Source organism: Hippopotamus amphibius, chromosome 4, assembly GCF_030028045.1.
Source record: "Hippopotamus amphibius kiboko isolate mHipAmp2 chromosome 4, mHipAmp2.hap2, whole genome shotgun sequence".
Classification (NCBI taxonomy): Eukaryota; Metazoa; Chordata; class Mammalia; order Artiodactyla; family Hippopotamidae; genus Hippopotamus; species Hippopotamus amphibius.
Window position 1 is genome coordinate 44929147 of NC_080189.1, and position 17072 is coordinate 44946218.

General features: G+C 35.4%; 1 protein-coding gene across 10 annotated transcripts in view; it reads right to left on the reverse strand.

The window, feature by feature from the left end:
• Positions 1–17072, reverse strand: part of BBS9 (Bardet-Biedl syndrome 9) — a 452928-nt gene that overhangs the window by 183110 nt on the left and 252746 nt on the right. For all 10 annotated transcript variants that reach the window (XM_057732077.1, XM_057732081.1, XM_057732080.1 and 7 more), the window contains one exon: positions 12685–12837. In XM_057732077.1, the coding sequence (XP_057588060.1) occupies positions 12685–12837 (153 nt within the window). The remainder of the gene's footprint in view (positions 1–12684; positions 12838–17072) is intronic.

Consider the following 17072-nt stretch of genomic DNA (forward strand, 5'->3'; position numbering starts at 1 on the left):
ATCTTTTTTTCTTTAGAAACAGCAATATTTTTATGGTTTAGCACATTACATCCTCACTGCACCCTATGAACTAGGAGGTAGGAAAACTGAAGCACAGAAATAATAAGCAATTTGCTCATGGACACACAGTAAATTGCAAAGTCAAGAAATGAACCCAGATAATCAGACTTCAAAGCTCTTCCTGTTAAACACTGCAGGGTACAAAAATATCTTTTTAAAAATATATCACCTCAATTTATCCTCAGTTACATTTTATACTTTCAGTGAACTATTAGCCCTCTACTTATTAATATACAGAGAAACACATCAGATTGATATAATTATTCAGCTGTTCATAGATACTCTTATAAAGACCATACATCTTTTTCTTTTGCTAAGAAAGCTCATAAAATAATCTCTCCAGGAAACTGTATTTGCCACTCTTTATTTAAAGAGAAAGAGAAAGGCAGGGAAGAGAAGGAAGGTGGAGAGGAGGGTTGTGATTGTGATCATTGTTAATTCACAATTCAAACCATTCAGAACTCCATTTACAGAAAACTAATACAAAAGGAATAATTGTGCTAGATGGGATTAAACAGGAAGATAGATAACATAAATGAAAGAAAACCTCATACAATTACAGATAATTGGAGACCACTTATATATTTTTCTCTCATCACTGACATAAAAAGATAAGATTTTCATTTCCTTATAATGGACCCGCTAATTGTTTTATTGTAATATTAGAAACATCTTGCTTCTGAGTGTATGTCAAAGGACTAATTTTTTTTAAAAGATCAAACAACAAGTAGAACGAAATATTAGCACAAGAGAGTACCCCTGATTACTTTTGGCTTAGAATGCTTTATACCAGACAAATATCACATTTCTGGATCTGGTAAATTTGCCAAAATAAAAACCAAATACTGAAATTACAACCTAGGAGATGTTCAAACTAACACTAGCAAGCAGAAAACTCCAAACTGACTGAACAACAAGAAGATAAAGAAGTATGCATTCAATTTATAAAAAACACATATGCCCCAGGGAAGTAAAGCATACCAGACAGATATTAGAAGTAGAATGTTTTTTTATACACTAATAGATCTGTTCTCCCCTTGATTTACATACAACCCACATTAATGTCAATTACCATTATATACCTAAATCCAGGGAAGTATAGCTCCAATTTATAATAATACTTTGCACTTATGTATTTTGTTTGAAAACTAACTCAGTCTCACAAAGCCCTATAACTTAGATCACTAGCATTAGCGTCTACCAAACAATGACTGGCCAACAACCACATGGCACTCTAGGGGCTGGTACTAGTTGACCCCAAAGGCCCCATTTGTTTCTGAAATTCTGTACTAATGGAAACTTAAGATTCTAAATCCTTGCCCTAACCATTACACAGCACAATAAATATTTATTGGGAATTTTACTAGATGATAAGCCCCATGCTGGATGCTGCTCAAAAGGGTCCTAAGGATGTGCAAGGCTTAGAGAGGTTAAGTGGCACATCCAAAGTCAGAGGGAGAGAGAGCTGGAACTGGAACCCAAATCTGTTGACACAAAATTTGATGTTTTTGGTGCTTTTTTTTTAAAACAATACCTGAAGGCATGGTTTATGTAAGCAAAGGTTCCTGGTAGTCCTGTAACAATCTAAGTGCTTCCCATTGCCTGCTATTCACATTGAGTGAGGGAAAATCAATGGTCAATGATAGTCTTATCATGAACAAGAATTTAAAGGGACTAAAGGAAAGAAAAAAATCAAGAAAAGAGACATTATGAGAAACAATATAAAATTATGAGTTGACAATTATCTGTAGCTAGAACTGTAATGTTCACTAAGGCAGCCACTAGCCACATGTGACTATTCAGCACTTGAAATGTGCTGCAAGTGTAAAATAAACCATGTTTTAAAGACTTACTGTGGAAAAAGTATTAAATATATCACTAATAATTTTTATTTGATTACCTGTTGAAATGATAATATTTTAGATATATAGGGTTAAATAAAACACATCAAAATTAAGTTCACTTGTTTCATTTTACTTTTTTAATGTAGCTACTAGAAAATTAAAAATTACATATATGGCTTATATTTGTACCTTGAGGTATGTTTCTGTTGGGCTATATTTCTATATAGCCACATACATATATTGAATATACCAGTGATATGCTTAAAACAAACACACCTTGGAGACTGTATTCTATTGCACTCTGACCTGGATGAAGAAAAATTGACATCATTTTGAAAGAGCTTTGTATGCTTCTCCAATCTGGCTGAGGAACTGGAGAGTTTAGGGTCAGATAGAGCAAGACAACACCCACCCTTATTCATATATTCATTCAAACATACCACCCAGTTATCTAATTGCTCTCTTTTGAGTGAATAGGAATAAACTAACTCACATATGCAATGATAACCCAAAGTTCGAAACAGTAGGAGACCAGAGAAATAAGTTTATAAGATACATACAGGAGAGAAAACCAAGGAGTTTCTGATCACATCTCATTTTTCAAAAAGTTATTATTTTATAAATTGTGGTAAAACAGAACATAAAATTTACCATCTTAAGTATTTTTAAGTGTACAGTTCAGCAATGTTAAATATATTCACATATTGTGAAAAAAATATTTCATGCTTATCAAATTATGATAACAATATTTTTTAATTATTTAAGAATTTAGTCATCTAAAACAAACATATGACATTTTCAATTTTTTGTATTCTTTCCAAATTTTGCACATTCGTCTATCATAGATATATCTATTTGTAACTTACTATATACTAATCTGCTTTTTTTCAATTATTTAAAATATATTATTCCAGTTTTTAAAATAATGAGATAAAATGATAAGAAATGATATATCAAATGATAGTACTACAATAAATCTAATCATTTTCCAACTATAGAAAGCTGATTTATAATTTCTTGCAAAGGTGATTAATATTGTAAATGAACAACTTGACGAATGTATTTTCTTTCCTTTGTGAACTATTTTCTTAGATAAACATCCAAGAATAGAATTATGGGGTGAAAACATGCAAACTCCATTTTCTTACTGCCATCCCATCTTTTTTTTTTAACTTACCTCTCCCATTCATCCCCAAACATATGGTTACAGTTTTCTGTGCTCCCTTTATCATCTGTTTATTCTATCTCCTTGGGAAGAGAAAGAACTTCTTCATAGCTCTTAAGTGGTTATAAGGAAAACAAATGCAGCAATATCATTAAATCCCTGATACTTCCTTCTCAATCTATCAGCATATTGTTTTTCACTTGCCAATGCAAAGAGGAAAGAAGGCTTCTGAATGGTTTCATCACATATTCCTTTGTGTTAGCCAAAATCACGCTCATTTAAAAAGCCATGGACCAAAAAGCTCTTAGATTTTTGCATGACTTAAAATGATTTTTATATATTAATACAACACAAATAAACAGAGTGAAAGGAAGTTTTAAGTACAGAAAAAGTAACAAATAGCAAACTCCAAACCACAAGATCTCTGTTTAAAATTATGCCTAATACAGCCTCTCTTTGCAGAAGAGAAAAATCAGCCAAGTGCCTTTCTTGAACATTAATGACTATCAGTGATTACATCACACATATGTCATTTGACACAATTAAACTTTTGACTAGTAAACACTTTTCCTCTGTTACAACAGAGGCTCAGTGTTCAAGAGGAGAAAAAAAAAAATCTTGTTACACTTAAAAGCATCAAAACACAAGCCAAACCATAGGGTAAGTCTAAATTTCCCCATTTCAATTCAACCAGTCAGTCCTGCTTTGACAAACAAATACACGTGAAAATTTTATAACATCAAAGAGAACTTATTTTCCAAAGCTTTTCTGCCAGTTGCAATAAGCACTAGCGTTTGATGGCAAAGAAACTGAACTTCAGTATCAATTAAATTAACAAATTCGCCTCTTCCTCTGATATCCAAGTTTCAGATGTAATACACACTTTGCGGAACCCTCCAGAAGATTCTGTTACTTTCTGTAGGCGCACACACAATGAATATTGGATGACCATGAATGTATACATATACACACTATGAATATATACAAATATTTTGCACAAATCTCCTTTTTCTTCAACCTCACTGTAGTTTTGCTAAACAAAACCTATGATGTCTATGTCCCAGCTAGCAATAATTGAAGTAAAAATGCCAAGTGACATACTAAAACATAGCCTTTGGAATAGATGGCTTAATGTCTGTGTAACACTGAGCAAGTGGTTTCACCCTGCTCTAAGTCTCAAGTCCCTCATCCATTAAATGGAAACAGGAATGCCACTCTCACAAGATGATTGTGAGTATTAAATGAAATAATAAATGAAATGTGCCTCAGACTCAACAGATGCTCAATAAGCCTGAATTTCCCTTCTCTTCCCATACTTTCTTTCTTAGGTCCTCCAAAAATATATTCAGGTGGTTGACAAAGTAGTATTCCAATTATCCAAATGAGGAAATTTAGGTTTCTAACTGCTGAAAAAAAAAAGAAATTCTTGACATAGTTGTTTTTCTTTCAATATTATGCCTCTAGAGCTAGAAGTAAAGGTGAAAGTTCTTTCAAAAAGTAAGACTTTTTTTCCAAAATTCTAGAATAAATTATAGAAATTGTGGTGAGCAACTGTAAAATCCTCATTCACTGGAATTCAGATCCTTCCCATGTAAGAATCGTGAGATGCTTTTCCCGGACTGATAGTCCTAGTCCTCTCTCCTTGCCTCAGCCATAGGACGACCTCAGTAAAGGGTGCTTGGTAGATGCCTCCAGTGAAGTCTGATGTAATGGTAGGAAACATGCTATTAAAATTATAATGTGGTACTGTGGTTTTGGGGTTCCTATCCAATCAAAGACACAGGATACAACAAAAAACTTGCAGTTAAAAACAGGAGAAAAGTGGTTGTCTGAACCCTTTGTGGACCAAAACTCATAACTATTCATAGTGCATCTTGAACCCAGTGACCCACAGGTTGGAAATCTAAAAAGAGGCTGCCACCCACAACATGCCTAGAGACAACTAATTGCAGGATGATATTCTTAAGTGAGATAATCCTTGTCACTTCATTGTCAGTTAACCAAGATGCCTTTCCCAGAAAGGAGCTTTTGAGCTATTCAGAGCAGTTCATTGACGCCCAGTGCATCCCTTTTTGTTCATCTTTGGAGAAACTTACAGGTGGTTTTGGGGTAGTGGTAATAAAACCAGTATGTCTTTGAATTCTATTCTGTATTTGAATTCCCAATTACCTTGTTCTACTCATTAGAAATTAGTATCCCAACAGGGCAAGAATCACCGACAGTATTTGAGGGGCCCAGAGCAAAATGAAAATATGGGGCCTTTGGTTCAAAAAGTATTAAGAATTTCAAGATGGCTACCACAGAGCATTCAAGCAAACACAGGGCTCTGTGACTGCATAGATCACACACCCAGAAAGCCCACTCTGAACAGGACTATGGTGGGGACCTACAAGGAGACTAGATAAAGATTCCATCCCCAAAACAACTGACCATAACTAAGCACATAGGCAAGTATTCAGGCAGTCCCACTAGCCTGAAAACAGCACAGATGCTCTGTTTGCTTTAAATAACTCTTGACAAATCTAATTAATTGTAAGAGAAATTATCTTTAGAATCCATAGACCACAAATGATTATGAATTAATAAAATTTTAATTACAAAAATTTAGGTTTCAAAGTTAAAAGTATAGAAAACCTAAGTTCAAGGATTAGGAAAGGTTGAAAAAAAATTATCTTTTAAAACACTTTGTTAATTTAGTATATGCTAATTTAGAATTAGGGTACATTGTAAAAATGCCCACAATTCTCTACTCCTTCAACAAAGAGGCAGAGTCTACCAATCCTTTGATCTGAGTTGGTCAAAACTAATGGGGAGTTAGAGACATGGCACAGGCAGAGGTTTGAAGAGTACTTGTGCATTAGGACCTATAGCCATCATGTGAACAATCCCAGGCCAGCCTGCTACACAGCAGAGACATGTGGCACAATCACCCCATCTAATTGTGAGCCAAATGCCAAATATGTGAGTAAGTACATCCTAGGCCATCCAGTCCCTAGGTAAGCAACCAGCTAACCAGAGACACATGAATGAATTCAAACAAGAACAGCCAACCATGGCCCAGGTCAACAGAACTGCCCAGCTGATTCAGAGACTCATGAACAATAATGAATTGTTGTTGTTTAAAACCACTAAGGTTTGGGGTAGTTTGCCATACAGCAAAATTGTTAAATGATACAAGTAGTATTTCAGCTCAGTAAAAGAAAAATGGATTATGCAATAAACAGGGGCTGAGACAACTAGCTCACCATTTTTGGCAAGGAGATTAGATACCCACTAAATTTCATAATACATTCCAGATGGATTAAAAAGGTATATATAAAGAATGATAGCATAAAAATGTTAAATTATGGGTTGATATTTATGTACTCTTGGCATAGGAAGACTTTCCTAGACAGAGAAACCTAAAGGAAAAAAGATGAATAGATTTTACTAGGTAAATACCTTATAAATTTTACTTATCTGAAATACATTATAAATAAAAATAAAAGGCAAATGACAAATTGGTAAAACTTCTTTTATATATGAAGGGAGAGACTGCATTCCTTACACACACAAAGTATTTTTTATGCTTGATAAAAGTATGCTAAAAGATTGCCACTCTTAATAGACACAAAATAACTAGAAAAAGCTGAACTACCTGATATACAATTGAACAAAAGGTTTTACATATGTAAATCACAAAAGAAGAAAGATAAATGACCAATTAACATTTTTTAAATGGTCATCCTCACTGGTAAGCAAAGAAAGGAAGATTAAAATAATAGTCAAATTATCTTTTCAGTGAAGAATTGTAAACATCAAAACAATAATACCTAGAAAATAGACATTTTTATATATTGCCAATGGAACTATAATTCAGTACATTTTTGCTAAGCAATACATACGTGTATGTGTGTGTGTGTGTGAGTGGTGTGTGTGTGTGAGCAAGAAATATTTTTTGATTGAGCAATTTTCCTTCTAAGAATACATCCAGATGAAACATCAGGGATTTGGGGAAGACGGCCACTTGACCTTATGATCCTGATGCCCCTTTCCTTTTGGTATTCTCTCTGGAACCAAACACCCAAGGCAGGTATGCTAGAGGAGTTTGAGAATGCCCCTGAGGATACATGATCTTCCTGATTCTTGGCTGAGATCTAGATTTGTAATATTGACAGATAGCAAAGTTTCAGAAAGATGATGTATTATAACCTCTTTTTTATGATCAATAAATAGCACCATTTTTGAGACGGCATAACTTATTAGTCAAATAAAGATGAAAAACTGTCCCCAGAACTGCAGTTAACATTTGTTGAGAGCTTATTGTGTTCCAAGCACTATTCTAAGCAGTTTATGTGTTTACACATTTCAGTCCTCACAACAACCCAATGAAGGAGGCACCATTCTACACATGGGAAAACTGAGGTTTAGGAAGGGTTTTGGTTTTACTTTTGTTTAAGCAATTTGCCCAGGGTCACACAGCCAGGACTGGAATACAAGTTCTTAATCATTATTATAGGATGTCAGATATGCCACTTCACATCCCAGAGCATTTATTAGCATGCATTTAAAGGAAACAATGTTGGATATCTTACAGCAACCTTCGAAGCAGTGGCTTTCTCTAACAGGCCCTTGCTGGACCAGATTCAAAGGTACCTACATCCCAAGTCATTTGAAGATTGGAGACCCACTTCACTGGCCTCACTAGTAGTACCCAGAGTTTCTGCTAAACACCAAGGGCACAGAAGCCATACTGCCTGCCACCCAGGTCTCATCTACTTCTGTACCTGGTACACTGACTTTTCGGTTCCTAAATAACAATAGCTACCATTACTGAGTGAAGAGGTAGTAAGTCAAACTTTGACCTCAGAACCTACAAATGTACCATCGCTAACTCTATTACATGAATAAATATACCATACCAACTATTTCACATTACAGCCAACTCAGCAATGCTTAATCATTCATATACGAAGGAACTTGGGATTCACTTTCAGTTTGTCCTAAGGACTTTATTGGAATTGATAGCAGTTCCTGGACATCTAGCACCCATAAGACCTCCAAACTTCCTCAGTTCTATATTTCTACATCCTATCCTCACTGTTCAAATGATACATTTTATGAAAGAAATTTTGCTTCCAAGAGGAAGAACTCAACAATTATGTAAATGGAAAATGAAGACAATCAAACCTTTCATGCTTCTGGACAGGTATTAATACCGAAAAATGTCAAATAATTCTCATTATACTTAGAATATGATGAAATTCTCATTATACTTACAATATGATGAAATTTAACCTCTGTATCTGCATTGACATATTTCAACAGATGATCATTTCATATTTAACTTTGGCACACACTTACTCATAAAAAAAGAATAGAAAAGATTTCTTTAGTCAAGAATTTGCAAAGATAAAACCTTCCTAGCTATGACAGTTTACCTGAGTCTTCCAACAATATTATTCAGGAAGAGAGAAGGAGTTTCGATTTTTTAGTGGCTTTTGAGAATTTTAGAATAAATCATCCTAATGACTCATGAGCCTGAACTGAAAGAATTCTCTGCTGCTCTGTTTGTAGGCTTGCCCTTATCAAAGACATCTAGTTTTAAGAAATTATCTTAGTGGCAAGAAAGCATTCATTCTTAGAACAAATGTTTATTAAATGCCTATAATGCAGCAAGAAATGTGCTGAGAATATAGTAGTGAATAAGACAAAAGAAAAAAAGGTCCCTGTCTTCAGAGAGTTTACACAATTGTTTTAGGAGGATACTAACTTCTGCTTCTATTTTCACATAAACCAATTATCACCACTTCATTAAATGATGACAATAGAGCATCTTCCAGATGGCTGATGATAAATGGATAGAAAGTAAATTTATTACTGCACAGCTCAAAATGCTTATCCAACTGTACCTGATAAAACTAAAGTGGCACTAAGATCCACAGAAGGACTAGCAGAAAATTAAAAGCCCTTTACTCATGAGAAAACAAGGACTCCACACAGGGAGCAGGCCTAATTTTAAACTGATACATTAGGAAAACACTTTAAAAATCTAGTGACACTCATGCAATGGTGTTACGCCACGGAGAGTAAGAGCAGGCTCTAGCACAAATCATTATTTCATGGACTTGGCTAATTTGCCAAGTAAATCATCCAAGTAATTTGCCCCCTACCCAGGTAAAGTATGAAGATAAATACGCTAAAAAAAAGGTATGTGAAAACGAGGTATGTCATACACCTGTCTAGTCACAAAAGAATTATTTAAAAGGGATTTTTCTCAGTGTTAGACTCAGCATTAAAATTATTTTTTAGATTTATCCTTCAATAAACTGTGGTTTGTTCAGACTACAGAATGTCCATATTATAGAATACTATGCAGCCATTAAAAATAGAGAAGTAGATCTACACAATATGGGAAAAGCTCCAGTACATACTGTTGGAAGAAAAAGAAAAGAGAGGAAGACTAATACATATAGTATGATACTATTTATGAATTTTTTAGCCTCACAAAACAACTTTTTGTTTTTGAATGTTCTGAATGTCTAGAAAGACACAAAAACATACAAAAGTGATTATATTTCTGAGAAGATGATAAAGAACGAAGTTCAGGAACACAGCATTGTGTATAATCTTAATATATATAATAAAATTGAGTAGAAAATTGCATTAAAACTAAGTCAAAATTCTTATAGTATTCATATTTCTCTTTCAAAAACTTGTTCATTCTCTTTTTTGATCTAAAAAGAATGGAGACTTAACACAGATTCAAGTGAAAATCTATGGTTTTGATCATCTAGTCTATATTACAAATTATGGAAAAACCCAACCCTGGGGTTAAGCAGAAAAAAATAAACCTCAGAACGTAGATGTATACAAGACAAAGAAAGTCTTGCTATATAGAAAATATGGAAAGCATTAAATCAAGCATCCTCATCAAACCCCTTTAAAGACCCCTATGCCACTGTGTCCGCAGGAAGATATAGCACCATTAAAGACAAGATTCAGTGTTTCTTCAGCCCCAAGTGCACATGTGGCAGGAAGCCTAAGAATGAGATAGGTCATCAAAGAGATATGAAGAAGAATAAGGAGGAAAAAAAGAAAGAAAATGAAAAACAAACCAAAACAAAAAGTAAACCAAAGAGAGAAAAAAAGTCTGGAACACAAAGAGCATTAGTGCCTACTGACCTAGGAGTCACAGAAATGCTCTAGCACAAAAAAAATTGGCAGTCTATACTTGCAGAACAATTTACCAAGCATTTCTACATCCATTATGGAATTGAATCTTTGTAACAACGCAGTGAGTATTTATTCCATTTTATGGAAAGAAACTGAAGTTCTGGGAAGGTAAGGGAATTGCCAAGAGCCACACAGCTAATAAGTGACAGAACTGGGATCTCTGGACTTCAAGCCCAATGTTCTTTCCAATAACCCACTGTTGCTATAGACTGTCCCTCAAAATGCTACTAATTTTCAAATAACCATGAAAATTTCAAGAAGCAAATGTATTTATCAATACATTTATTGATGTTTACATAGTAAGCTATTTTTCCTTTCTCTAGAAAAACTAACTATGAAAAAAAATACCTGATTCATTCTTTCAAAAACAACAGCATGTGGTAAAGGAGAGCAGTGGTCGGGAGGGGAGTTCTGTTAATAAAAGGCAAGATGAGGGAGTCTCCTGTGATGGAGCTGCTCGGTATCTTGAATGTGGTGGTGGATACAAAAAACCTGCATGTGTGATAAAACTTAATATAGAACTTAATACACTCACAAATAAGTATAAGTAAAACTGTGGAAATCTGAATAAAATCTACAGATTTTCTCAATGTCAATATCTTGGTTGTGATATTACACTATAGTTTTACAAAATGCTACCACTGGAAGAAAGTGGGTAAAGAACACACGAAATTTAGCTGTATTTTTTGTTAAAACTGCATGGAAATACAAACGATCTCAACAAAAAAATTCAATCAAAAAATCAACAGAATATTCATATCACCAACACTGATTTTGCAACAGATCAGTGATACTGTATAGAAACATGAGAAGACATAATGCAGTTATTCAAAGCTGACTTCTTTATAGCAGAACTGGCAGGGGCCTTACCCATGAAATTTCAATTGTAAAAATTATAATTTCAAGCCTGAGATGATAATTTTGAAATAGTTTTTGAAGACATAATACCTTAAGGGTGAGACTCAGATCACCTGAGTCATGCAAATGATAAACCACTGGCAGAAGGAAGAATCAGGAAGAGAAAGAAAAGTCTTTTTGTATTAGAACAAGGGGCTATTTAAGAATTCCAGCTCATGGCCAACAGGCACATAAAAAGATGCTCAACATCGCTAATTATTAGAGAAATGCAAATCAAAACTACAAGGAGATACCACCTCACACGGGTCAGAATGGCCATCATTAAAAAGTCTACAAATAACAAATGCTGGAGAGGGTGTGGCGAAAAGGGAATCCTCCTACAATGTTGGTGGGAATGTAAGTTGGTGCAGCCACTATGGAAAACAGTATGAGGTTCCTTAAAAACTAAAAATAGAGTTGCCATATGATCCAGCAATACCACTCCTAGACATATATCCAGACAAAACTATACTTCAAAAAGGTACATGCATCCCCATATTCATAGCACTATTCACAGTAGCCAAGACATGGAAACAACCTAAATGTCCAACAACAGATGAATAGATAAAGAAGATGTGGTACATACACACAATGGAATACTACTCAGCCATTAATATGAATGAAATAATGCCATTACAGCAACATGGATGGACTTGGAGATTATCATACTAGGTGAAGTAAGTCAGAAAGTGAAAGACAGACAAACACCATATGATATCACCTGTATGTGGGATCTAAAATACGACACAAACAAACTTATCTATGAAAGAGACTCACAGACATAGGCAATAGACTTTTGGTTGCCAAGGGGGAAGGTAGGTGAGGGGGATGGATTGGGAGTTTGGGATTAGCAGATGCTAACTATTATATATACAGTGCATAAACAATAAGGTCCCACTGTACAGCACAGGGAAATATATTCAATATACTGTGATAAGCCATAATGGAAAAGAATATGAAAAAGAATATATACATGTATAACTGAATCACTTTGCTGTACAGCAGAAATTAACACAACACTGTAAGTCAACTATACTTCAATAAAATAAATTTTAAAGAAAGAAATCCAACTCAAAACATCAACTGACATAAAACTAGAAGCGTAATCCAATTGCTCTGTAAGACAATTTGAGAATTATGATGATAATTATGAGATGTACTAAGAATTGTCCAATAATAACACAAATCATAATAGCTACTATTTATTTAGAATATACTATTTTGCCTGACATTCTGCTGGCTGCTTCACATAAATGATGGAAAATCCTCACAGCAACCCTGGGAAGTAAAATATGGATGTATCTAATCTAATTTACTCAACATCACATAATTAGAAAGTGGCAGAGCTTGACTTTAAATTCTGACTCTAAAGCTTATGTGCTATTTGCTGCTCCATAATACATAGGAAAGAAATACCTTATCTTGATAGTCTGGTACATGACTCTAGGGTGAGAAAAAAAATTATATCCAGTAGTAGAAAACTATCACTGATATTATACTTACCTGCTTGTAAGTTCCATCTAGCAAGGTGTCCAGGTGTTGCAGGGGGGCAGGTGTTTTGTCTTTGAACCTTGTTAATAGCCGGCGTTGAATGGCCCGAAATTGTACAGCTCTTTCAGATAAGAGTTCTTCTAATTTTTCACCATTTATCCGCAGCTACAATGAAGAATTTCTTTATTTCAGGTTAAGTATATTATACAGTTTAGAGAATTAAAACAGTGTGATACTTGATACACAAATACGTAGATGATACAGTGAAATGGGTCGAATGGAAATTTAGTAAAAATGGCCCAGTTGTCATTGGGGTAAAGATAGATTATTTAATAAATGTTATGTGATAACTGATTAAATACATAAGGGAAAAAAGAATAAGGATTTTTCCTTGAGTCTTAACAGCAAAATCAATTGCAGAGGAATCAAAAGTTCAAACACAACAAAAGCACTAGAAAATTATATTTTTAAAAATAATCTTAGCATGAGACAGACCTTTATAAGTCAAAAGTCAAAAGCCACACATACACAAACACACACACACACACCCCTGATAAATTACTAACTAAAAAAAAGTTAATTGTACATGGTTAAGAAAAAAAGAAGAGAAAAACATAAGTAAAGTGATAAGGCAAACAGCAAACTGCAAAATATAACAATAATCCCAGAGACAAAAAATCATGCCCATATCTAGAAAGCATCTACAAATTGATGAAAAAAGGACCACAACCCAAACAAATGAGTAAGGAAAAGAGCAGCAATCCAATAGAAAAGTGGGCAAAATTCACAGAAAAGTTAATACAAATAGCTCTCAACCATACAGCCTTTGACCTAGCAATCCCATTTCCAGGAATTTATCCTAGGGGTGTGCTCGCAAAAACTAATGTACACACAAAAATATTCATTATAAGATTTGTTCTGTTGCTATTATAGTAAGATAATGTTAATAATCAAAATACTCATTGACAGAGGGACAGGTTGAATAAATAACGAGGACTGCTTTGCAGGACCACTAGGTACTGATAAGCAATGCTAGCCAAAGATGCACTGAATGAAACAAAGCAACAACAAGAAAAATATAGAATATCATCATGTATTTTTTTAATCTGTATAGTAACATAGTTGTGGCTGTGTATAACAGTTCTAGAAAGGTAACAAGAAACTGGACACCAACAGTTGCCTCCAAAGAGTAGACTGAATAGTGGGAGGATGAGAATCAGAAATGATTCTTTTCAGTATAACTCTTCTCATAACTTTTGAATTTAATATTATTAAAATAAAGAAGGCTAGTCAAAGTCATAGGGAATACTCCATGAACCCAGACCATGTGAACTGCTAATTCAACTTTATAAAACAGTCATAACTAGTGCTGAAGTAAATATCATATTCAAAATGTTCAGAAGTCAAACATATTATAGTTTACATTTCTGATGCAAACCAAACTTCCTTATCTTTTCAGTGCATATATGGAGAACAGACAGAGGATTGAAAAAAAAACTTGGAATTTTATTAACTTTTTTTAACCCCAGTTTCAGAAGCATTAAGCAGCTAACTAAATCAAAGAATATTCCCTTGAAGGAAAAAAAAATGCTTTCATTACCAAAAGTTAAGTGATATAACTAATTTTTTAAAAAGAATATTAGAATTATCAATAATTCACTCTTTTAATTGTATGATTTCCTGCTACAATATTTTATTTCCTCAATTCATGAAACAAAAAATAAAAAACAATATTCTCAATACTGAGACATCAGCCAGGTTATCTTTCCTCTGAATGTGTAACAAAACAGCAGTGAGTGAAATGTTTTCATGTGTCAGGATTTCAACATTTAACAAATATTTCTTGATCTTAGCACCAGGCAGTGTTCTAGGCACTAGGAATTACAACATAAATAAAACAGACAAAAATTCCTGTTTTCATGTAGCTTACACTAAGGGCCACTTGGATTCCAAAACCCACCTTGATTCAAAGTTTAAAGTCATACTAAAAAAAAAGAGAAAAAGTAGAGAGTGGGGTCAGAGAGTAAAGGAAGTATAAGCATGCCCTTTTCAATTTGTGTAACAAATAAAATGTCTATAGTTCACCATATTCCCTAAGTCCCTCTCCAGAAAGGAAACGTCTCTGATGTAGAAACTCCAGGAATTTACTAGCCAGCAAATAAGGAAGGAGGAGGGATACAGATTGTGTGTCAAAAACATGGTCAATTAGAACCTATTTTCAATTTTAAATATTACAAATATGTAATTAGTAGTCTTTCTGTGGACTCTCTTCCATAAGTCACTGGACCCCAGATTTGCACAGGAAAGCAGGAATTTCTTAAGATGTATCCTAGAGAATTGCAAAGGTTCTCAATATTTAAAGAGCACCTAAATATATTTCCCAAACTATTGATTTTGGTGCCACAATTTGGTCAAAGTATATTGTCCTATACTATATTATCAGCATAGATGAGGGAAAACCCAAATAAATTATAATGACATGTTATCTGTAATTGGATTATATGCACTGAAACTTTCCCTTTATGTTCACCGTGTATTCAAAGAAGTTTTTATTTGTAGGTTAAAGGGACTGAACATTAAGTAGAATGTTCATGTGACTGACAATTTACATGATGTATTCTCTCTCTCTCCATCTCTCTCTCTCTCATTCTCTCTCTCTCTCTAATACACACATACACACGCACATGCATACATGCACACACACACCATAGTTTACAAATTGAAATGCAAAAACCTAAAGGCAGTGGGAGAGATAGAATTAAGATGGCGGAGTAGGAGGACGTGCGCTCACTCCCTCTTGCAAGAGCACCAGAATTACAACTAAATGCTGAACAATCATCGACAGAAGGACACTGGAACTCACCAAAAAAAGACACCTCACATCCAGAGACAAAGGAGAAGTCGCAATGAGAGGGTAGGAGGGGCACAATCGCGTTAAAATCAAATCCCATAAATGCTGGGTGGGTGACTCACAAGCTGGAGAACAGTTATACGGCAGAAGTCCACCCACTAAAGTGAGGGTTCTGAGCACCATGTCAAGCTTCCCAACCTGGGAGTCCAGCAATGGGAGGAGGAATCCCCAGAGAATCAGACTTTGAAAGCCAGCGGGATTTGATTGCAGGACCTCCACAGGATTGGGGGAAACAGAGACTCCACTCTTGGAGGGCTCACAAAAAAGTGTGCTCACCAGGACCCAGGGGGAAGGAGCAGTGACCCCATGGGAGACTGAACCAGACCTACCAGATGGTGTTGGGGGGTTGCCTGCGGAGGTGGGGAGTAGCTGTGGCTCACCAAGGAGACGGGGCACTGGCAGCAGCGTTCTGGGAAGTGCTCATTGGCATGAACCCTCCCGGAGTCCACCATTAGCCCCACCAAAGAGCCTGTAAGCTCCAGTGCTAAGTAGCCTCAGGCCAAACCACCAACAAGGTATGAACACAGCCCCACCCATTAGCAGACAAGCAGATTAAAGTTTTACTGAGCTCTGCCCACCAAATTGGATTAAAGCCCTACTGAGCTCTGCCCACCCAGACCTACCCACCATCAGTCCCTCCCATCAGGAAACACACAGGAGCCTCCTAGATAGCTTCCTCCACAAGAGGGAAGACAGCAGGATCAAGCAGTATCAGCAGTATTTCGTCTTGTGGAACTGAAAACCACAGCCACAGAAAGACAGAGAAAATGAAAAAGCAGAGGACTTTGTACCAGATGAGGGGACAGGATAAAACCCCAGAAAAACAACTAAATGAAGAGGAGATAGGCACCCTTCCAGAAAAAGAGTTCAGAATAATGATGGTGAAGATGATCCAGGACTTTGAAAAAAGACTGGATGCAAAGATCAAAAAGTTTACCAAAGATCTAGAGGAATTAAAGAGCAAACAAACAGAGATATGCAACACAATAACTGAAATGAAAAATACACTAGAAGGAACCAATAGCAGATTAACGGAGGCAGAAGGGCGAATAAGTGAGCTGGAAGACAGAATGGTGATCATCACTGATGTGGAAAAGAATAAGGAAAAAGAATGAAAAGAACTGAAGACAGCATAAGAGACCTCTGGGACAATGTTAAATGCACCAACATTCGCATTATAGAGGTCCCAGAAGGAGAAGAGAGAGAGAAAGGACCTGAGAAAATATTGGAAGAGGTTATAGTTGAAAACTTGCCTAATATGGGAAAGGAAAGAGCTACCCAAGTCCAGGAAGTGCAGAGAGTCCCAGGCAGGATAAACCCAAGGAGAAACACACCAAGACATATAGTAGTCAAACTGACAAAAATTAAAGACAGAGAAATGTTATTAAAAGCAACAAGGGAAAAACGACAAATAACATACAAGGAAACTCCCATAAGGTTAACAGCTGATTTCTCAGCAGAAGCTCTGCAAGCCAGAAGGGAGTGGCAT